Source organism: Tauraco erythrolophus, chromosome 10, assembly GCF_009769465.1.
Source record: "Tauraco erythrolophus isolate bTauEry1 chromosome 10, bTauEry1.pri, whole genome shotgun sequence".
Classification (NCBI taxonomy): Eukaryota; Metazoa; Chordata; class Aves; order Musophagiformes; family Musophagidae; genus Tauraco; species Tauraco erythrolophus.
The window spans coordinates 29,737,960-29,762,088 of NC_141474.1; the positions used below are offsets into that span (position 1 = coordinate 29,737,960).

The following is a 24,129-nucleotide window of genomic DNA, read 5'->3' on the forward strand; positions in this document are numbered from 1 at the left end:
TATCATTGTACTTGTTTGGAAACGGAGATCTAAGGTCAAAATTTCCAGAAGCGCTCATGAAATTTCACTAACTCAGTTACACACTGTCTGGTGTGGGAGAAGGAGGGCCTCACCTTCAGAGGTGCCCTACTAGAGCAGGGCACTTCCAAAATAAAGCTATCCAAAGCAGGATCTGCTTTTGAAAATCTTGCTCAGTGTGAGTTGTCATGCCAGAAGGTCAAGTTTTGATATATTTAGTTTAAACAGCACATTATTTTTTACAAGGCCCACTGGACTCCTTGCTAAACAAGTGAGTGATGGTTTCAGAATCTGGCCCACTGTGAAGCCCACGCTGATACAAACACCCTGCACTGCGGAACGACAGCATTTTATTTCTCATCCGATTGCTAAGGGCTAACTGTTGCTGGTTTGCCCCGAAGTAACCAACTAATGCATCACATTTAGAACTGAGATCCAACTGCAAAAATGACTGTATAAAAGTTTTTAATGTGCACTAAATTCCTCTTTCTCCCCTGAGACTGTACTATACAGCCTCTGTGCTGCCTGCAAATGCAGATTAACATTTTTATTAAATGACATATGTTTCACTAATACAGAGTATTAAAATGTATTGGCCTAATAAGAAACATTAATGAGTATATCGTTGGCACAGTTTTTAAACAATATTTAATTTTACTGCTTTTTATTTTGACCAAGCCTTCTGCCAGGTGATTCAAACTATTTTTCCTTCTTGAGGTTAATCGCTGTTGAGGAAGGCTAAATCACTGAGTGTTCAGAACAATACTAGGGCATTTTTAATAATCCTCGCAGAACACATACACAGAAATAAAATAAAGCCAAGCACTTAACCTCAAGAACACAATCACAAAGACTTCGTTTAAAATTTTAGAACTTTCAAGTTCTCCACCTTCTAAATGACAAAATCAATAATATTCAGATGCAAATTTTTTTTTAATGACATTTCAGGGGGAACAAAATCTTCTCTCACTGCTCCTACATATTAGATAACTGCAGACTGCCTTCTTTTGATGAATACAACCCTCTTTCTCAGATCTTCTAGAGGCAACTCACCCTGCCAAAATGATGCTGGACCCTGCAGAATTACAGTTCTAGGATTTGACTGCTGGACACATCTTTCAGGTACTCCTGAGGTGTGTTAAGACATTCCTGGAGGAAGCAGGTAGTTCACAATTATATTTATTGCTCTGTAAAACTTATGATCAAAATGGAGAATGCATCTGACCAGCTGAGGCTGTATCGCTTGGTCTTTACTAGTGTGCAGATTCATATAGTGAAACTGATGGACAATTCTGTCCCAGACAGGATGTATAGCCAGAAAGAAATCTTATCACACTTTTGCTACATGGGCAACAGTGAGCTAAAGAAATCCTTAAGAGTTATTGCAAACCCAGTGGTTTAGAGGCTGGAAAGCCTTTCCCTTTTTGCCTCTTCAGATGTGATTATTTGATAGAATTCATTGATCTGCATGGCAAAGAAAGTAATCTTGTGGCGCAGCTGGAATAAATTGGGAGTTAAAAGGCTGCTTGCAAGATATCTTCAAAAGGTGATGCCCCATGAGAGGTTTACAGGTCTGTGCTGAGACTGGGGTTCGAATAAATCTACATGTGAAGTATCATCCAGAGCCAGGCCACAGCAGAGCTGGAAATAATTCTGAGTGTCTTAAAATAAGAAAGAATCACTACTTACTGAGTTTTGTGGGACAAGAGGATAAAGATAAAAACATGGTATCGAGATGTCATTTTTGTGTGCAAAATTGGGAAAAGGTAAGGGAAAGGAGCCTAGCAGAAATTTTCCAAAAAGACCCAGGAGACATGCCTGGAAGTTCGTCTGTCAGCCAGACATCGTGGGTCACAACTAATAAATTTCACTTTTCTAAGCTGGGCATACTTTAGCCTATATTATTTGACAAAAAACATTAACGACTTGGTGTGGAGGAGTTCCGATACAACCACCTCTTCTATGCGCCACAACGGTGCCAAGCAGCACAGTCGCTGTGGAGAACCATTTCTAATACAAAAATGTTTCCTTCCTTCAAGATGTTCTCTGTCAATCAGACCACTGCCAGGTATTTTTCAAAAGCTCAGAGTGTTTACAATTCTGACAAATATCTGCTGCTTTGTACAAAAGTGGATAATTTTCCTTCTACTCAAATCATGTCATAGTTGGAACTGTGGTGAAAAATATGTATTTCAGTAGCCAAATCAAAGCACTGAAGAGTGAAGAGAAGAAAAATTAGTCCAGGATGAGCTGAAATATAATTGTTTGGGAGACTGCTCTAACAAAATAAAAACACAGAATAAATCAAATGGGAAGAGCTTTCAGAAAAACAAAAAAAAAGCCTTTTTGTTTAACACTTTTTCATTCTGAAATGGAAAGTCAAAAATGATGGGCTAAAATACAGAAACATTTCATTATTTCCAAAATAGTATGCTATTTAGAAAATATCAATAGTACCAAAACCCTCCAGTCCTGTTCCCTGTCCCTTCACTGCTTTGTTTTCCAAACTGAATGTGACCCAGATTCACCAACGGTTTTCTTCTCAAAGCTCTGTTTTACAACGATAGTACTACTGGTTTGAAAAAAAAAACTGGCACGGAATATCTAGTCAAATTTCTAATGTAGAACATGGAAATGAATATCCATCCTTGTGCCACAAAGCTATCTGTTCCCTAAAGCACTATCTGCTTAGTCCTATCACCTTACCTAGAGTAGATACTCAGTATTACTAGTGGAAATTATCCAACACCGCAAGAACCATAGTAGTGGTAATTAATTACATCGCATCCTATGGCAGTGAGTTTCATACAGTGAGTACCCACTATGTTGTGGTGATACTACTGTTACTATCCCACTTTGTTTCTTTAAAGACTGAATGAACAGGGATATCCACACGGTAACCAGCTCTGTATAAATATGGCAGGAAAACTTCAGGATAATTATGTTTTAACCAGGTCCCAAATTACTCAATAGTTTATCAAGTCAAAGGAGATAAAACCTTGTGGAATTAAATGCTCTTGTAGGATAAAAAAAGTACATATTTGAAAGCCCCCTTGATCAGAAGAGAACAATGGGTTTTACGTATTTTTAAAGCTCTGGTTTGCAAATTAAAAAAGCCCCTAACAACCTTTGAAAATGTAATTAAAGATACTCCTTTATTCTTTTAACTGTTTGAAACCCTTAACAAGTTTTTTTTTTTCTTTTCTAAACTGCTGTTTGAAACTTTTGCACTCACAACTCTATGGGTTATTTCCATGCTATATCTCTAACTACCACATTCCATTTATCAGATCTCTTCAATGTCCCATATAACATTTTAAAGACACACAACTGAACTTGAAAACCATTCTGGGTGCTGGCAGCCACAGTCAGAATTTATTTCATTTGTATTTATTTAGATTTATGTGAACAAAAAAACCTGGGAGCATGCCAGCCAAACCTAACTCATATCAAACTGCTAGAAAATAACAAAAAAAGCAGCCAGCCATGCTTGGTCAGAGCAGAAGTCCATCTGGCCCAGCATCCTACACCTTTTTCTATCGACTTGATAAAGCAGATGCCGTTCATAGAATGTCCTGAAGGTCAGCAATCCCAGGGCCACATTGGGAAGCTGATAATCCCTCAGAGAAAACACTGGCAGCTACTCCCTCTGCAGCCCAGCTCAAGAAGGCAGGTCTCAAGCCCCTACAGGCACCATCCCATTGTGCTGTACCATTGCTCTGCACTTCCCAGCTGCACTAAGAACTGCAAATTTGCATTTCTGTCCTAGTGCAGCCACAGTGGAATCCGGGCTCAAAAACTTCTACAGCTTTTGCTCTGCAAGACCTGCTAGTGTGGAGCTTTCCTGTGAACAGGCAAGAGTTCAAATTCACTGACGGCCATTGGGCAGGAGCTGACACAGTGCCAAGCCTAAAGGCATTTGCCAGGCTGCCTTCCAGTGCTGGTGCATGCTCAAACCCATTGCTACTGTCGTGTAATCTGCAGTGGTTTTTGTAAGCAAACAAACATTGTATTTTCACCAAACCACTGAATTGTTGTCTACTCTTCTAATCAGCGTGTTTCTAACGCTGCAGTTCTTTGACAGTATCGGGAAATGCCATCAGAGACCTAATAAAAAGAGAGATCTCTGGTGAGGCAGCTTTGATAGAATGGATGATTCCTACTGTTGACTTCAAAGGAATGAAACTGAGGCTAATATTATTGTTGTTTTTTTAAAACACTCCTTTGGCATCGGTGCATGACACCCTCCACTCCAAAAGCTGAAAATACTTTCCAGACTTCCACGACATTCCCTCAAGTCAGGCATGGAAACTTATTGTTTAGGTGAAGTAACTCAAAAGCATATGAGCTGGTGCGTGCAGACCTATTTTCCCTGCAGATGCAGGATTGCCCCTCAGACTCATCCGTGGATGTAGCCTGTAGAGATCTCATTACTCACCATGCATTGCTAAACACATGCTCCCCACTGACCCCAGGCAGCACAACACTTGCTATCTACTGAGAACAGAGATTCCACGCTGGTTTCCTTAGCAGCAGAAGCAATAATACTAATCCGCTCAACAGGCCCCTTTCTCCTGTACTTGTAATAACCAGGTTGCTGCTCATGAAGTGTTACAAATGCAGCTGCGCCTTCCGATGAAATTTTTCACAGGTTTATGACATGTTGAACCACCTGCGTCAGAGAGGTACAGGAAAATAACAGGAAGTTCAGCAGGACCTCTATCCTTTATGTAATCTGTGCAAAAAATCTGTTTCACAGGTAAACTGCAAATGCTTAGTTTGTGTGATGTAGTGATTTGAACACAAGATCTGCACTGGAATGCTAGAATTGCCTAAAGATGCCCTTAGGCCAGTTACTTATCTCCTCTGTGTCTCAATTTCCCCATGTTTAATGCAGCACCTACAGTGTCTCACCCCTAGGGATTCAAAAGAACTGACTATAAACAGCACAGGTGCTGAATTTCAGCATGTACAAAGCGGCACCCGAATCATCGCATCAAGGCCATTTCTGCAAACTGAATATGTCGCATATATACGAGAAAAAAAGATTCTGCTTCAAAGTCTTTATCTGGGCAAGAACACGATGTGACAGGCAGGTCTAGAACATACGCAGGAGGTATTCGTTTCTTTGAAATACATGAACTAGAGACATCAACAATGCCTATTATCACTGTCCAGCTCCTGTCATCGGTATCACATATGTTATGATACCAAATTTCTATAAACACTAATTGCATACGTAGAAATCACGTAAAGATAAATATATTTACCTTGATCACGTCTGTGGAGGCCTGCAACACAGGTACCCTGAGCACATACGCATGCAGTGATGGGAACTTAATTTTCTACTCTTTATGAAGCCACAAAAGTGCAAGAGGGTAAACTGATAAGCCAAGTATGGATTTGTCCAAATCAAACAATTCTAGACAACTAAATGAGCAGCTCTGTATTTACATTTGCAAGCAGAGGCTTAAACTGAGGTTGCAATATCTGGAGATCAGCAGGGTTCTACCCACCAGAGTACTGGAAGAACTGAAAGACAGCAAAAGATGCAGCTATGAGAATTTTTTTTTTTAATAAAAACCATTTAAGCTTGCTAATTTTTGCTGTCTCAGACAATCAAAATTCCAATTGTCTGGGACATCAAATCTAAAAAAGCATGAAATTAATCTTCAGAAGTTAAAGTCTTAAATGCATTGCATCATTATTTTTCTTGGATATATTTTTGATTATAATGCAGATGAACCCCAAATTTAATAAAACTAAAATAACATGAGTTAAGTATGAAACATAACAGGATATTGCAAAGAGATTAGGTAGTTTCCTTTAGACTACTTGCAGAGCCCAAGGAAAAACCAAACTGAGGGAGACAATGACGAGAAGGCACCACTTAATTAGAATATTTAACAGAATATGAAAACAGAATACTCATAGTACCGGTTTTGGCAATGAAACACGCTGAGAATATGGACCCGAAACATCAGTAGTTCTCTACAGCAGATACTGTTTTGCCTGTCAACTGTCTGTAGTAAAGAAAGAAGCAGGCTAGCTAAATTTAAACCAGCTGTAACGATGAGAGTGTTACAGTTGGACTGAAGGAAGGTTACCTCATGAAAGTATTGTGGAAACTGCTGTTGGAAAGATAATAAAAGGATTAACTGCAGTTTTAGTGAACCATTTACTTTTCAATCAAAATGTCTCATGTATTTCCTGTTCTCAAGTAGCCTGAATTCCAAAATTCCTTTGTCTATTACAGTACATAGTAGCAAAGCCTGTCATAAGAAATTAATAATTTTACATGGAAAAGTACTTTTATGTTTGAGGGCGGGGTGCTGCTCACTCTTAGCTTCTCCTGAGCAGTTCAATACCTAGTCAGCCAGTAATTTTACAGAGAGGAACAAAATCAAGGGCTTAAAAAGAAAGTACAATGGGTAATTGTGAACAGCGAAAGAAAATCTCCACTACAAATACCCAGAGATGTAAAGTTACTTTAACAGGGCCACAGCAAAAACGAAACAAAATCTCAGACCTCTATAGACAGAGAATGAATTGCCTTCTTAATTTGCAGGAATAACAGCACAATTATTACCACATCAAAAGAAAAGCCATCATTTAAAATGACATGACATCACTGCACAATGAAACACTGCACGGCAACCCTTGTTTAAAGTGGAATGGAATTCACTGGGCAAATAATCCCCACTTGATATTAATAACTTTAAGAAGTTGTGTTGTAGCTTTGGATCTTGTCCCTGATAGATCAAGGTCCTTCCAGGGCAGAAAACTGAATTTGTAAAGAAGACATATTTTTCATGTGCTCACTTGGATCTAGCTTTGCTCCGCACAGGATTCCAGGTTGTAACATTGAATACATGGATACCTCCGCTGACAGGGAAAGGCTCTTATTCTGGGAATAGAAGAGTTAACTGCAACTTGTGCAATGTAAAGCTCTTAATTCTGATTGGGCCATTCCATGTATGGAAACAACTACAATATCTGCTCAAATAAACCAGATCTTTATGTACTTACATGCCAAGGCTATACGCATGTGCCATGAAGGCTGCCTGCGATATCAGATGCAAAGGTTTTTCCAACCTATTCACAATGTTAAACCTGGAGATGTTATCAAAAGCCAGCTCTTAAATGCAGAGGAACATAATTGAAAGTAGGAAATTTTTAGCATTTGTTAAGATATTACATGATTTAATGTCTTGGGTTTATCCAGTTTCCTGTAGGAATTGGAATGTAACATTAGAAATCTGCTATACCATACCTGTCAAATACGCATTTTGCAGAAAAAGACAAAAGTTCCCTCACCCATGGAGTCTACTCAATCTTTCAGCATCATAGTAAAGCTAACCAGGGTTCCACATTGTAAGTATTTCTTTTAAAAAGTGTGAGATAAAAGTAGGAAGAAGACTGATCTCATTCCAGATGAGAAAAACACTAAAAAACAAAACTAGGCTAAAATAAAATCTGCAAGTATGCTTTCACAGCTTGCTTAGTCATACTTTTGTTCGGAAAGAAGCAACTAACTTGCAATATCCTTTGATGATTTACAACCAAATAAAAGATATGCATAGGAATTAAAATTCCTTTGTACTTTTACAAATTGTGATTGAGTTACTTCTAGAAATGCACAAGTCAGTTCTTTCTCTCAAAGGAAAAAGAAACAGGTGAGTCTTAGAGCATTTCCATTTTATCTTGGACAACTTGATGGTGTTCTCTGAATACCTGCCTTGTTTCCAGTATTATTTCAGGGAATACCCACCGAGCAGTGCAGACATTAGGATAATGTTTTTCATTTATCCAATATAAGTAAAATGATAATCAGGGTGCCCACTTACAGAGAAAATTTTTCTCAGTAAAACATTTGAATATTGTTGTTTTCTTCCTTCTTCCTTCCATAACCATTGCAGGCCACCAAGCTTTTTCTTGAGCAAATGTAAAAAAGTAAGCTTTTTATATAAACATTCTTTCCTATTTCTCCATAGAAAGCTACAGCTACAAACAAATAGAAAAGTTGGTCTTGACCTAACTTCCTTATACGCATTTTCCATTATATCATTCTCTGACCAAAACAATAAACTGTAGTCGAAAATTCTGCCTATCCAGAAGCACAACCTGCTGCCATAACCATTCCCTTTGTTTGTGCTTATTTGTGCGTGTGCGGGTGTGTATGTGCATGCACACGCATGCGTGCGCATATGGGTGTTAAAAATAAGACTTTCCAAATTTCATGGCCCAGTTTGGAAGCTTATGTCAAACTTGTTTTGCTTCATCTGTTTCAGTCAGGGTCTTATACCATTGTTGTTTCAAACATGTGGAAAGCTTAATGGAAGTCATTAACTTTTATTTTAGTTTGGCCATATTGTCATCATGGTGGGCAGATGCAGAGATGGTGCTATTCCCAAGATCCTCTTTTTGGAACACTGATGTTGTTTACATCTTCTTGATCAGAAGAGAACAATGGGTTTTACTTATTTTTAAAGCTCTGCTTTGTAAATTAAAAAAGCCCCTAACAACCTTTGAAAATGTAATTAAAGATACTCCTTTATTCTTTTAACTGTTTGAAACCCTTAACAAGTTTTTTTTTTTCTTTTCTAAACTACCATTTGAAACTTTTGCACTCACAACTCTATGAGTTATTGTTTAGCTGAAGGAATGAAAAGAATTTCATTAGATGTGTTTTATGTTTCTTGATTAAAAATGTCACCCGAGGCTCAGTGACTTTGTTTTATGTTAAATGACTGCTGCCTGCTTTGATCATCACTTTATTAATGCTTTAATGAATATTAAAAAAAATAAAGCACTGTATTAAAAGTTAAGCTCTCATATAAGGAAACTGAATCCCTTTTCCAAGAACTACAGTATTTCTTACTCAAACATTTCCTTCTAGATTAAAGTTTTCTCCGATTCCCCTTTAGCCTGCTGCAGACTAAGTTACAGGAAAGCACAATTATAAGCACAACAATTATATTGGAATAAGACTGAAGAGAGAGAAGGAAAGAGAGCAGAGTAGTATGTTTCTATTCAAACAAATATATTCCAGACTTACCATGCACTTGTTTGGTTTTTCTCCAGAATGAACCCTCATATGAATCAGCAGTTTGTAACGAGCATTGAAGGGTTTATATCGGCGGACACAGCCTGCCCAAAAGCAAGTGAAGTCCTCTCCTTTCCGCTGGTCAATGTGAGTCTTTTCTATATGCCTGACCAGTTCGTCTTGTTGGTCGTAAGTGGCACTGCAGTCAATCCACCGACAGACCTGTTTGCCATTGCTGAGGTCCTGTTCGTCCCCATCGCCGGGCTGAAGGGACTTGGGAGACATAGAGGTGTGTAAGTGGGGCAGCGTCCCTGCAGTCTGGCTTAGTTGCTGGTGTAGATGGTAAGGGGGAGGCAGCCCCTGGTGATGTCGAAAAAGATCAGCAGTGGAGGAATAATCGTCAGCTGGTTCTTGTTTTAAGAAACTCACCTTCTGGGTGCTGTGCGAGGTGTTTTGATGCGGAATGTTAGTACCATTCATCATAAGGCTGAGGCTTCCATTCTCCTCGACTTGCTGCATTTGTATCTGCTCACAGTCACCTCTGTCACAGTCAGCAGAAATAGGTACAAGACATGCTGGAGGGGAGGGAATACTGCAAGGGTTTCCAGGCTGAGAGCAAGACTGTGGCCGAGAGGATTTTTGAGCACTGTGTTGACTGATCTCCACAGGATGAGAGGAAATGCCAGCTGAATTAGTTCGCAGTCCATTCACACAGGTGACCAGTGACGTCTGTGATGTGCGGATGATAGCTGTAATATCAATTCCTTCAGCTGAAGACGGCACAACAGAGATGCATCTCTTCTTCAGGTTGCTTGTTTGTAGCCTGGCCGAGTGCTGAGGGGTGCCAAGTGACAAAGGACTCAGGGAGGAGCTATGTTCATTATTAAACAAGTAGGATGAAAGTGAATTTGTAAAGCTAGTATTCATTAGGTCTATTTCAGGATGCAGACTACCGGAGGCTCTCAGCTCCATCCCCTCCGTAATCCTCCTATGTGTGGAAGCCTCAGACAGAACCTTATAATCACTCGGGCATTCTTGTTTAATGTGCTGAGCCGGGTGACTTCCATTCAGGCATGGAGCAGCAGAATCTACTGAGTCTTGAAACCTGGGTGACCTGTAATACAGTTTTCATTAAGCATCACTAACTACCACAGGATTTATGATTTTTGTACAAGACACAACATTTGTTAAGCCCTAGAGAATGGAAGCACTTGCTCTCTGCTGAATGTTGCCTGTCTAACGCAGCAATTACACCAAAAAATTCTGCAATGTTTCCTCTACAACCCTCGTAAAGGCAGCATCGTTTTACACAGGATTAATTTTACACAGTGGGTTACGCACGGAACAGACAATCTCCCCTCCACTGCTATGGGTAGTTCATCAGTCCCAATCTAGGTTTTCAATGCATAATAGATCGGGCAAAACAATAGCTGAGAATGAAGTTCGAGAGCTTTGGGCATTTTTGAATTATTCAAATATCGGCATTTTCCTCAGAGCACACTGGGAAAATGCCCTGCCATTCTTATTCACATGAATCAAAAAAGGCTAGCGGAGCTTTGCTTGTATGCCAGAGAGATGCTATCCTTCGCCAAATTAAAAAAGGAGCAGATCAGTGGGGAAAAAAGGAATACAAAGAAAGAACAGCTCGCTTTCAACCAGTGGTCCGGAGTTGATGAAAGATCAGCTGAGTATTTACTTCTAAGAGGTCTACAAAAGATAACTAAGTTCACAATCAGTAGATTTAAACTGGCAGTCTATGTATTCCTATTTCCATTTTTCATATTAAAGTCTATCTGTGTCTGCAAATCAAAAGAAGATTGTTCTGCACAAGTGATTTTTAATTTTTTTTGATGTGTGCTGAATCCAATCACTCAGGAAGCAGAACCTTGAGGAGCCCCACGTAGACATTTCAGAAAAACACTGCATTTAGGAAATGTTTCCTCCTAACATTTTCTTCCAAGCAGTTAGCAATTGGTTTATGCCTTAAAATAAAACACTTTATTATCCCAGCTATAAACATTTACTGTGGATGACCCAACTGTGTGTTTTTTCTTAGGACCAGCGGGTGTTCCTTACATATCCCTAAAGCATGGTAGGGTTTAACCTATGGCTTCATCATGCAGTGATGTGCCAGACTGAGCAGAGGAAACAGTACATCTGTGTGCAGGAAAGCTGTACCTGAACTAATAAACCCTCCTGAGAGGTGCTCCATGGCTCTTACGCCTTAAATGAATTTTACGCTTTCTTGATGCCAGCACCACAAAAGCTGAAGAAAACCTGGCCATTTGGCAACTTGTGTGTGACTCCGCAGCTAAGACAAATCTGACATATTTTAAAGCATGAAACATATATGCATAAGGTATTTTGGACATATACATACATTAAATTGCAAAGCTGCTGAATAAGCTGCATTTATTTTACAACTTTGATGATTACACCACTATGATTTCCATTAATCCACCATAACATTACGACAGGAAGCTGGGATGACTTCTAACACTTCCTTGCTAATAGCTCTCAAAGAATTAGAAAAAATAAAATGAAACAAAACCAAAAAGCTTCAAAAAGACTTCCTTCCCATGAAATGAAGGTTGTCAAAAAACGACACCCATCTGAGACACACAACTGGCAACACTGAATTCACTAGTGACAGGTTGCTAAGCTTCAACAGTTTGCAGTCATTGGGCTTGATATAAAAAAACCTTTAAGGTCATGATAGAAGCAAAATTCCCCGCCATTCATTGTTATAGAACAATCAGATCTTAACATTTGCCACCAGAAGTTTAAAAAGATTATATTTTAAAATTTTAGCAGTTTCCATAATCCATTACTTATAATTTCTCCCTTTAGGTTTGCACAGTTGGTCTCAGGGTAAATGTAAAGCACCTGGTTTTGCAGATGGTAAATTTTTATAAAAAACCCAAACCCAACAGTATTCATACATTATTTTTTAACATTTACAGAACCACATGTCTGTAAAATATGTGGCATATGCATACGTAAAAACCTTTTATTGCACATGTTTGGGAAACCCTGCCCTGCTTGCTTCTAGCTTCATTGCTCAGTAGAAGGTGTGCTGTTTTAAACTTATTCTGAGAAAGGTTTTACAGCATACCATGCCAGGCACAATATTTCCTATTACTTAGTTTCTTCTGTGTGAGAATTCTTCTACATAATTCAGTTTGTATCACAGTTTAGTGGTCCCAAAGCCTCAGGCTAAAGTAAAATCAACACATTTCTTACATCATATAAAGCTAACCCAAGCCTTACGTTTCTGCCTGTGAATAACTGCTGTCATATTATTAAGCTTTATGTAAATTTCCCATTCTGCCAGAAATCCATGTGAGGAGTTCAAGCTGGAGTCAGTGTAGAGTACCTGCAGGACAGATGAAAACATCCCTGCCTGGGAAATATTACGTTCCCAAAACTCCCAGCAACATCGATCTGCATTTCCAGCACAAGATCTTACTCAGAGTCAGGACGATATTGCTGTGATGCTGCAGTGCAGGATATGAGACACACAGAAGAGGGGAGTTTTGAACCAAAAGGCAAGCTGAAATTCGCATATTTCCAAAGCAAATGAGATGAAGGCACTGAATTCATGCTTCCCATTGCCACAGCCGTGTCTTATCCGTGCTCTGCCTACATAAAGATAAGCACAGGCTGCTTGTGCAGCTCAGAAGCAAGTCCATTCCAGGAGCTGCAGTTTTCTCTGTAGCACTGTATATTTAAACACATTATATGCCCTGTGTTATTTAACTCTGCTGGGAGAATGTGGCATTATTTCAACTTCCCGATGTTTGAGTGTTGGGGTTAAGTTAATGTCAAGATTGCATTAATGCAAACTTTTGTATTCCTGGCAGAATTTTGCTATCACTGTTCTAGGGAAAGCCCTGCTCGTTCCTCCCAGTCCTGGGGGGTGGGGGGACAAGGGGCTCAGAAACAAAACTGATGCAAGAGGATGGCTCCTCTTATACCCATTGACCACTTGTTCTTGTAATGACATCTTGCTCTTACAGCCAGGGATCAGGTTCCAGGCCTGGCACAGACAGGAAGTCCTGGCCATAAGGATTTCATAATCACTGGACAGTAGCAAAATATAAATGAATATGAAACAAACAGCCAAGAGGAGAGCGAGAGGGACAAAGAATAGCAGGACAGTGTAAAGAGCACTGAGTGGACACGTGGATCAGCATGAGCAGCTCTGGGGGGCTTCCAGATGAGCAGCCCTAGAAGGGAGTGGGGTCAGCAGAAGATACCCCACAAACCTCTCTTCACAGGGAGCATCTTCACAGGGAGCTCTCTTCACCAGGGATGGACAGCCTGAGGCAAGAGAATTGCTGCTTAAGCACATGAAAGCAGAGTGTAAGGCCTTCAAAGAGTAACAGCAGCCTCTCAGAGGATACTAAGGCAGTGTTTCCAAAGAGACTCCCTTACGTGGTAATTGGAGCCAGAGCACGAGGCCAGTAGCACCATGCCAGAAGTACTGCAGTTCCCAACTGCCCTCAGAGGAAAAGATGACTGTATCTGAAATCTCCAGATTATTTACAAAACATACATGCCTTCAATTGCCACTGTAAACGTGCAATCAGTGATAACTGACAGTTCTAAGAAGCTGGAGGGGATTGTTCCGCTGCACATCCAGGAGCCCTTTGCAACACTCTCTGACTGCTCTGATGTCTTCCCCGGGTTTTATACGCCGAGCACGAAGCATAGTGTGGGTGGGTCTGCTGTGTCTGATATGGATGATTTGACCAAAGGCCAACGCTAGCTGTGTGCTGTCTCCAGTTGTGGTAAAGAAGGTATTAGGAGTTTTCCAGTCCCACACACGTTGCATTCACAGATAGCATGTAGCAGCAATTACGTTGCACAACTTAAAAGCTATTAACCAAGCAGGGAAAAGGGGCCAGGAAGAAGGATTGTGATTCTTGGATTAAGGCAGCCATCTCTAGAACACTGTTTCCAAGAGAAAGTGATTCAGGGAGAAGCTGAAGGGGATAACAAGTTTCAGTGCACTGAGGGAAAAAAAGACAAAGCCAATCGTAACCCCAAATCCTGAGGGAGATTTTGGATTGCTAGGGGAGGTGATCTCTGGTTTGTTTGGGTTTTCCTTGGATATCGTAGAAATGTGAGTGGTTCAAAGCTCAACCCAGAGAGGTGGTTTGAATTTGTATCTCCCTTTATTTTGGTGCTGGTCACTAGAGACGGACAGAACAGCCAAACAGAGTTTGTCCTGACTTCTACGTGCTCCAATAACTGTCCATTCCAGCCCTATTTCTTTCATCTATTTTCTAATGAAGGCTGAAATCTGGAGAGGCACAGAGCACCCATGGCTCCCATTGACTTCACTGGAACCTGATGGGCATTCACCCCCACCTCAGTTATGTTCTCCTGTTTTCAGATCTTCAGGGAAAGATCATGTTTTCTTTTACTTGCTTGTCAAGAACCTTTAGCATCACAAAAACCATGAACAGAAATCATACCAGCTGCTGCCCACCTTCTTTCACATGCCAAATTTTTGGCTCTGTACCATGTGTGTCATGAGTAGCATGGTGATAAAATTAGATACTGTGTCTATGAGCTCCGTAGAGCAGAGCTGGGCATTGGCTTTACCATGCAAATCCCATGCAGACTGAAGTAGTACTTGGTCAGGTGGACATATAAACAGAGCATGACCAGTGGGACACACAAACAACCCATAAAGGAATGAAGCATTTTTCAAGATATTCTCCAAACATTTCCAAACCGTTGCTTAGAAGCAGCAGAGCCTCAAGTCTTTAGACCATGCTACAAAGCAAAGGGGAGGGAATCAGGCCTATCACCTGCTACTTTCTCATGTTATGCAGTAGACAATCCTTTATGCTGCTCTGGGAAGCCTCTTCCAAATGGGGGCTGGAAGGGATTCAGATTTCTGAGGGTGGGTACTGTGATCCCCGGTATGCAGGTATCTGTCATTTCCTCATTATAGATTTTACAAAAAGGTTCAAAAAGATCTAAGCAGAGTACTCTCTTCCTCCTTTTGTTGCTCTGGCCCTAATTATCTTTGTTTCATAATTGTCCTCACTGACAGAATAAAAAAAGGTTGATAACTGCCAGTCCTGCATTGAGCCATAAAGAAGACAGGAGGGAGCAGACTTACATCCAGCTGTAACGGCATCTACAAATCTTTGTAGCGATAGCAGAATATTTTGTTATGTGGCATGGATATTATTTGTCTTTTTCAAACAAACAAACAAAAAACCAAACAAAAGCTCTTTCCACTTGCTTGTCATATTGCTGTGCCTCCTCCTCCTGAAAACACAGATGTTCTTTCCCACCAGTACATGGAAAAGGAGAAACAAGACATAAATATGTATAATAAATTCAGAAATAGTCAGATTTCCAAGACCAAGGTATAGGCCATATTTCCTCTTGCTGTGACTACGGAAATTTGGGCTTGATAGTTCCATGCATGGAGTGCCAATTATGCCAAGTATCTAAGATAAAGGCTGCAACTTTATTGAGGTTTTTCTTTTCTACAGCTCTTCAAAAAGGTCAAGACTATTCCATACTATATCCCCTGCCAAAAAAACAGTGTAATTAAAATAGATGGACAGATTTTAATTTGTAGCAGGCTTCTATTCACAATGGATGTCTGTTTAGGGTACTTGTTTAAAATCTGGTAATGTTAAATTTGTAACAACAACAAAAAAATAATGGAGTTCTGTGTTTTCATATAATTAATTTATAGCAAATGTTTAAATAGAGATTCTGTTCATAGCATATCCAACTACAGTGTATATATCAAAACCAGAGACCAAATTTTCACATTACGGCCTTAAAAGCAAATACCAAGGATGTGGCTGTATGGGAACATTGAAAATACTTCATTAAAGGAAATGCTGTAGAAATAAAAGTGGCATTGGCTTCCTGTAGGTTTGATGGTGGCATGCCAAATTGCCATCTGGGAGACATTGGTTTGGGAGTAAGTATCATCCCTGCCTTCCAGGCTGCAAATTGGCAACAACATGGCATTGGGGTGCAGGGTGGAGGTACAGAGGAGGCAAGTCTGACCCTACTTAAGCCCCTGGCAAAACTCTCATTGACTTTTGAGCATGCTGGAAAGGCCCCCCAGAGGGAAGCTGTATGTCAACTCCAGTGCAGGGGGGCTGTGGCTGGATGGCTGCTCCTGGCACTGCCCTGGACAGTTGTCTGTGCACACCTGCGTGTCCCTGCAGCGCGAACCTGCAAACGAGCAGCATGGTTAGATGAGCATCCAAAGGACTTCCAAAATGAGGCAAAAGCCAAAAATACTCTTCCAAACGTATCACCCACAGATGCTACTGAGAAATAGTTCCAGTAAAGACGCGCTCCAGAAGAGCAAAGCATATTGACTGACACAACTTGCAGTGGTACCTCATATCCGAGTGGGTCAAGTTCAGCTGCCCGACGTGAAGCAGTCTCTCACAGGACAGCGGGTGGTCTCGCATAAGGGAGTTTCCTGTGTGGATGAACAGACCTTGTCTGCAGACAGGTACTGAGCTACTTGTCATCTCCATGTCCATCATGTTCTTCTTCTCAGAGATCAAATTACAATGATTGTAGCCACCATTCACTGTCAAAAAAAAAAAAAAAATCGTAAGCTTTTGACTAAGAACCCTCTGCAAGTGACTACTACTTTGTGCACTCATTTCAAATACCCTTGCAAAATTCTTCTAAATTACGTGGTCGTGGAAATGAAAGGTTTCACAAGAAAGTAAAAATTAATTGCAAAGGAATTTGGATCTGTGAACTATGGTTGTTTATTTCTCATTTTATGTTTTGTGGCTCTTTTACACTTCATAATCTAACTGAAAAAAACTTAGTCTGATAGCTGGTCTTCCTTCTGTGTATTTTTACAGTGGAGACTTGCCTGTATTAGGTTTTGGAGAGGGATGCTTCAGAGTCCTTTGATTTTCAGGGAAAGGAGCTCTCTGTAAACAGTGACATATGTCAAGTTTTTCTTTGCAGACAATTATCTCTGTGATTATGACTTTAGATGGGCATGTTTCTACTTCACTGTCAGGTCAACAGTGTGAAAAAATAACACTAATTTTGTTTCAATGTACACACTTAAATGTATTTTCCAAGTCAGCAATTATTACAAATGCTAGTAATGCTAATAATATATCAGTATATATAATAATATATTCTGCTCTGATGAATATTACATTTTACCAGACTTGGAAAAACAGACTAGAGCTATAGCAATATCCTTCAGAAATATATACATAATGACAAATGATAGTCTAGCTAAAAAGAGAGGACAAAAGAGGAACTGAGAATTTGGATTGCATTGGTCAAACGCTAGCAATTCCATTTCATTTAAAGCATATTAATCAGGGTTTTTAATTCAAGTGAACCAATCAAATACTCATAGATAAGCATGAATAAAAGTATTTATAAGAAATTTAGTCTTCAGAGGCTAGCTAAAAAAAAAAATCACAATAGCCACTTAGCATCATTTTCACTATTGTATATGAATCATGCTTTCAAAATACTGGATCCCTCTCTAATATATCTTTTTTCATGGAGACAAAATGTAATAGTGTCAGATACTAATGGCAAGGATGTTTCCATAGATTTCATACAGAGTCCAGAAAGTAACTCCTTCACCCTTGTACCCAGTGCTCGTAGTGATGGGTACTATAGAGCTAGACTGCACTGTAGTTAGTCCATTCTCTACAGAGGCATTGAGTGTTGCACACCGAGAAAGAAAATGAATTCTGCAGTCAAAGTGATAGAAAAGATAAAGCCTGTGCTCAGTGTCATGCAAATCACTGATTCTCACAAGCATCAAAGTATAAAAGGCACAATTCATCTCACCATAGCTTTGCTATCTATGCGTTTTACTCAGACAACGTCTATATCATTTGGCCACCTCAAAATGGTGTCTAAAATGGGCTCATGCAACTTCAAGGACATGTTTTCCTTTCCCCCTTGACTACAGAAGGCACTTAAACAAGCAACTTAAACTGAGTACCTGACTTTTAGACAGCTGCAGTTGAGCGAAATTAATCCTTCTGAGTAGCCACAGTACTTAGAAACATCCTCATCACAAATAATCTACTTTAGATTGCTCTCAGGTCTGGTCCTTCTTCTACTGAAACCCTTATTAGAACTGCCATTGACAGCACAACTTCTACCATTTCAACACTATAATTTGTGGTATTATCCAGAGCAGGTATATATCAATATGGAATCATAGAATGGTTTGGAACTGGTCTTCCTCCCTCTTTCTTACAAGCCCCCTTTACATATTGACAGGCTGCAATGAGGTCTCCCCAGAGCCTTCTATTCTCCAGGCTGAGCAATCCCAACACTCTCAGCTTTTCTTCATAGGAGAGGTGTTCCTGTCCTCTGACTGTTTTCGTGGCCCTCCTCTGGACTCACTCTAACAGGTTCAAGTCCTTCTTGTACTGGGGGCCCCAGAGCTGAACGCAGTACTCCAGGTGAGTTCTCACAAGTGTGGAGTAGAGGGGGAGAATCACCCCCCTCGACCTGCTGGTCATGCTGCTTTTTCTGCAGCCCAGGACACTGTTGGCTTTCTGGGTGGCAAGTGCACATTGCCAGCCTATATCCGATTTTTCATCCCCCAGTATCCCCAGGTCATTCTCTGAAAGGCTGCTCTCAATCAATTCATCACTCAGTCTGTACTGAGTTTTATACCTATATTATATAGGTTATTACACCTATGTTATATAGGTATAATATTACATAATTAAGCAGATATCACAGTATCTAGTTAATGATATTTTAATGATATAATGGTAAATAAATTGTACTCATGAAGTTTTGCAGTTACTGTAGTTTTGCTACATGGTTTATGAAGTTCCAGTCAGAGACTGTGCTCTTTTTAGTCCTTTACTGCTTCAGCACAGCTCCTCAGAGCAAAGGTACTCTTAACTTACACGAACCCCCATTTCCTCTTACAGACAGCTGCTACCCCTATAGCTAACGAAAGGCCAGTGGGAGAGCCTGAGCTGCTGTGCTCCTCCATAATTACAGTCATGAATGCTTTGAAAGCGATGAGAATCACATTCAGGTTTTTGGTGAGTATAAATGAGAAGAAACAGGTGACTGGGCAAGGCAGAAAATGCCTCTGGTAATTGGAGAAATTGTGAAAAGGATCACAGCACAAAAGTCCATTCTCCTCCACTGGCTGGGCTCCACAGCCTCCCCATCGTGCTCCACGGCACCATTGTAATAGGGAAGACCATGGCAGATGAAGACGTGGTCCAGGCAAGCATCCAGTCCCATAGAAAAGAGTGGGTACATGTGACACCCAAATTACAAGTCTCGTGAGGCATTACTGTGACATTTCCAGAAGAGAATTCCCTTTTTCCAGTCAAAAGTTTTCAGTGTTTGGCTGATACCTTTCTTGACTATTTATTTATCTATTTTTTATTTTTTTTTAAAGAAGTCAGAATCTCTAAAACTGGAAATACAATACAGTTTTTTTCCTACTCTGCTCCATCATAATACCAGGGCATGCAATAAGTCTTAGGAAGCACAGGTCAGCATTATTGTATATAAATAAAAAGCCCTTGTAAGGCTTTTAGGAATGACATAGCAGATTTTAAAGAGAAATCAATTTGTATGTAAACTATACAAAATGAGCCGTTAGCCTTCTTCATGGTAACTAATACCTATGTTCTAGTTATTTCAGATCTATATCCAGAGTTCACTGAGCTCACTGATGCTCTGTGATTGTTCTGAATGACTCTGAAGAGACTAAGAAGCTGTACAGAAACGAAGCACCTTTTGGCCTGCACAAGGCAGTCAGTTGTACTTCGTGGTTTTGGAATGAGGCATTTATGAAGATCACTTTGGATGCCTTTCAGCTTCTACTGGGTGTTTGTGACCATTAGCTCTGTCCTGCTTGTAATTATGACATAGATGATGATTATATCCTCTGCAGTCCACAGCTCCATCAGGCTTTTTTCCATTCGTATTTTGGCTTTATCCCATCATAATTTAACCCATTTCAGGGGTAATATCTATTTTAGCAAGACTGTATAATCAGACTTATGGTTGTTACATGAATCACATTTAAAGGGTATCTAAATACACTTAAACACTGGTGAAATAAGTTCTATACACTTTTAAAGGCCACACCACCAAGAGAAGTTGGTAAATCAGTCATACCTACAATACTCAATTCACAGTCCCTTATTTTTTCCATCAGCAACGTTACTTGGAATATATTCAGGACGTATCTTCCCTCCAAAATACTGCGGATTATTTTAAAATGTTTAAGATTTATACCGGACTCGTAATAAAAACACTTTCTTTCTTTCTTTCCACAAATGATACAAGTCTGAAATTCATTAGGGCTCTCTAAATATGCATTTTATCAATTTTATCATATTATCAAAACACGGAAACTTGACGCTTCCACCAAAGTTCAGCAATACCAACTGCAGCACACTGATACCTATGTGTGCGAAGATGGAGATTTCCTAAAATAACATGAACCTTATCCCTGCACTGTCAAAAACGATTATCTTCTCTCGTAGCTGTCAAATCAGAAAATGCATTTTCTCCCTGCAAAGGAACAGAACACTTATGCTAAATCCGTGAAATTACCTGTGTTTCAGCCAATCCACCGCACATTTGCTTTCACAAAGTACCTTACAGATTTATTCACAAGAGCTAAACATTCCGTGCACAACAGTGCCTTATGTGAAGTCACACTTGCATCAAAGCCCTCAGAAATGTACCCACCACGTGGGAGTTGGAACAATGACGGACAAGGAACAACATTAGTGGCTCACTTTTTTTTTTTTGCCCCTGTAGCAACTAAAACAAGAACCAAGAGATTGTGTCTGAACACAGACAACCTGGGTCTACGTTTAACTGTTCAGGCACATGTGAAAGCTAACTCGTTGCCTCTAAAAAAAAGGAAGAAAAAGTCTGGTTTACACCAGTGTAACTGAGAACAGAATCTGGCCCTTTGACAACTGGCTTTGACAATTTTATACAATATTAATATCACTGGCTGGCATACACAAGATTTAAGCATTTTCCATGTCTGCAACTAGATCTCCTCTTTCACTGGTATCGAGGGGCCTTTAACCTACGTACTGTAACTCACCAATAACAGATGAAAAGAGCACATACTCCCTGCCTTGTATGAGAGGGTTCACCCTGCTTTCAGTAGAACCATAGCTATTTCATAAATCCATACAAAAAACTAATCCTAATTTACAGAGAGTAAATCTAATAAAAGCAGAATGGTTTCCAGAAGGATCTCATGGAAGTGGAATCCATCAAGGTAACTTTTGTCTTTCTCTTTTTCTGTCCTGCAGTTTTGATTTATATCTTTACATTTAAATGCTCGTGAAGGGAACGGAAGAGGTTGATACAGTAGTGTGCAAAGGCTACAATCAGGCAATTCCTTCCATATGAGTAATCAAGTTAGTTCCATTTTGGATATCTTGCTTCTTCCATTCTGAGGTAACTGACATTGGGGGAGTTTTTTCTTGATTTATGTCAAGTCATGTGAGAATCGGTCCCATTTATTGTGATGGGGCTACACACCTCAGGAAGAACGGCTCACAACTGGTCAGGATCTGCAGAGTTAGACCTACATTTCTTGCTAGGGGTAAATTTTCCTAGAGGAAGACAGAGCATCTCCTCACACAACGGGAAACCTGTCCGTGTAACAATGATATCAATGTTTAAAACACCCCTACTAAAGGACAATATCTCTCTTCCCTGGCGAACATCTTGTTTACCATTCAGGAAGGCTTCACTCTTACTGATAAAATTAGCTATTAAGGCTGTAAATAGATAAGAGCAAGAACTTACCAAAAGGGTAATTATTCAACAATAAACACATGTTGCAATGCTTTGGAGTTTACCTAATTAAGGCCAAAGAACAAATAACTGAAATGATGTATAATTGAAATGACTCACATTCAAAATAGAGATAGATTTGAAATATTTGCCTAACATACTTAGATATCCCCAGAGCATTGTGGGTTTTGCGGCGAAGACCAAACTAGGTCATTTGCTTTTTTTCTGACTGCTTCATTCTCTTTAATTACTTCTTTTTTAAAAAAAATTTGCCATTCTTGGTTTTGTTTGGATGCGATGTCCAAAATTTACCACGACAACACTGAGAAATGGAACGCTGTTACTGGCAGCTGAATGAGTCACGTGAGATGAGTGAAAGACCAAACAGTACCAGATTTTCTCAAACAAGTGAAAATCATCCATGCTGGAAAAGGTCATCAAAGCCCTTCACTGAGAAAAAACTATTAACTCAAAAGATGCCAACACAGCAAAGCCACGTATTGTAGGGAAGGTACTGTAACCATACTCAGCATCCCATTCCACACAACTAGCGCTGAATAATCTTCATTACTGTATGGCTGGAGTGACTGCCACAACTCCTATACAGTCAGTAATTAAAGAGCATCAAGAGAGATGCACAGCATTATGCTGCCTGCTCAAAGGCTCTAATGAATGAAATGAAAACACAGAATCTTCAAAATGATTCATGAAAATACAGCATTTTTGACATTTTCAATAACAGCAACAAAATCAACACTTTCTCAAAGATTTTCTTGTCTGTTATGCCATTCTCTATTGTGAATGGAAGGGCTTGTTTTAATCCTACAACACCAAGTTTGAGGGACAGAAAAGTAGCATAAGGCTGGAAAACAGATACTATAGTTGTTCTTATACCTCCTATAAGGCAAGTCCAAGTGTGTGATCGTGGAGACAGATCTCCTATGCCATGTGAAAAAACATGGGTTCTCCTTTAGTTTCAGTGAACCAGTGTTAGAAGGGATATGAGTTTGAGTCTGAATTTTTCTACTATGGACACAGCTTAAGAGAAGGAAAACCACAGTAGATGTAGGCTGGTGTGATTAGCCATGTATGACGTTACCGCCTTAAGCAGATGTTACTCAAATGTAATACTCTCATTTTCACTCAGATCTTCAAGCTCACAACAAAAGATCCTAAACACGGACTTCCAAATCTTGGCCTCAAGATCCAAAAGAAGGGATGTTCAGATCTTTTCTTGACCTCTTTGCAGTCATTTGCACCATCTGGTACACAATAAACCTCCAGACATTTGGGCTTCTCACCGCTTGAAAGAGGAAAGTTCTGCACTTTAAGAGATCTTTGCAATAATTTCTAATTCCATAAAAGACTTCCAATAACATTTGATTATTCAAGATTATTTTTTTTTAAATCACAAAAACACGATGTGGTCCCACATTGTCCAGTTATGACTCTTTATGTAGGTAAATGTATACTCTCACAAAGCTTTGTAAATTCTATCTTTTTATCACAAGCTATAGTTTTACCCTGTGTATTTCTGGTAGTCCTCTCTGTGATTTTATTTCATCTCTGTGTGATATCAATACTGTGCACCACTAAGTGTTTTTTCTGGGGCAGAAGGAGGCAAGAAACCCCTTACAGCTACATAGCCCCAGAGCAGTGCATTAAGGCACAGAATTCTTTCCTTGTTCCATGAATTATCTGAGTCTTCTGCGACACACAGGTAGCAAATGCAGGATCTTAACATGATGCTGAGGAAACAACTACATAGATAGCAACTATCCAACAAAATCCATGTTATGCAGAAAAGTTACTAAAAATTTTCAAAACTGATTATGCAGTTCTTTAAGTCTATTGGGCAGCTCACAGGGTCAAGCATATTGACTTTCGATATGACCATTTTTCATGCAGAGATTCTTTGGATCATTTAGGCTGGCAAAGGAAGGCAACAGTTCTCCAAGGCATCAGGATAAGAGACCTCCAAGTCTTTTGTTGCTGTTTGTCCTTACCTGAGGACTGAAATGGTTAACAATAACAGCACTAAATTTTCACTGCTGCATTCCAGAGTTCAATCTCAAAGATGAACAAAGCAGCTCACATCACATTCCAGATTCACCCTAGATCTCTGTATCAGTTACATTCTGTTCACATTTTAAGGCCTGTTTCATACAGCTGGTGGAGACTTGGCTTCACTTTTTTATAATGTCTGTACACTATCTTAATAAAAACACAGTAAGTGAGAGCCAAAA

General features: G+C 39.8%; 1 protein-coding gene across 1 annotated transcript in view; it reads right to left on the reverse strand.

The window, feature by feature from the left end:
* Positions 1–24,129, reverse strand: part of GLIS1 (GLIS family zinc finger 1) — a 207,053-nt gene that overhangs the window by 95,574 nt on the left and 87,350 nt on the right. The window contains exons 2-3 of the mRNA XM_086617543.1: positions 16,460–16,658; positions 9,077–10,178 (exon numbers count right to left, since the gene is read on the reverse strand). Of these exons, the coding sequence (XP_086473669.1) occupies positions 9,077–10,178; positions 16,460–16,658 (1,301 nt within the window). The remainder of the gene's footprint in view (positions 1–9,076; positions 10,179–16,459; positions 16,659–24,129) is intronic.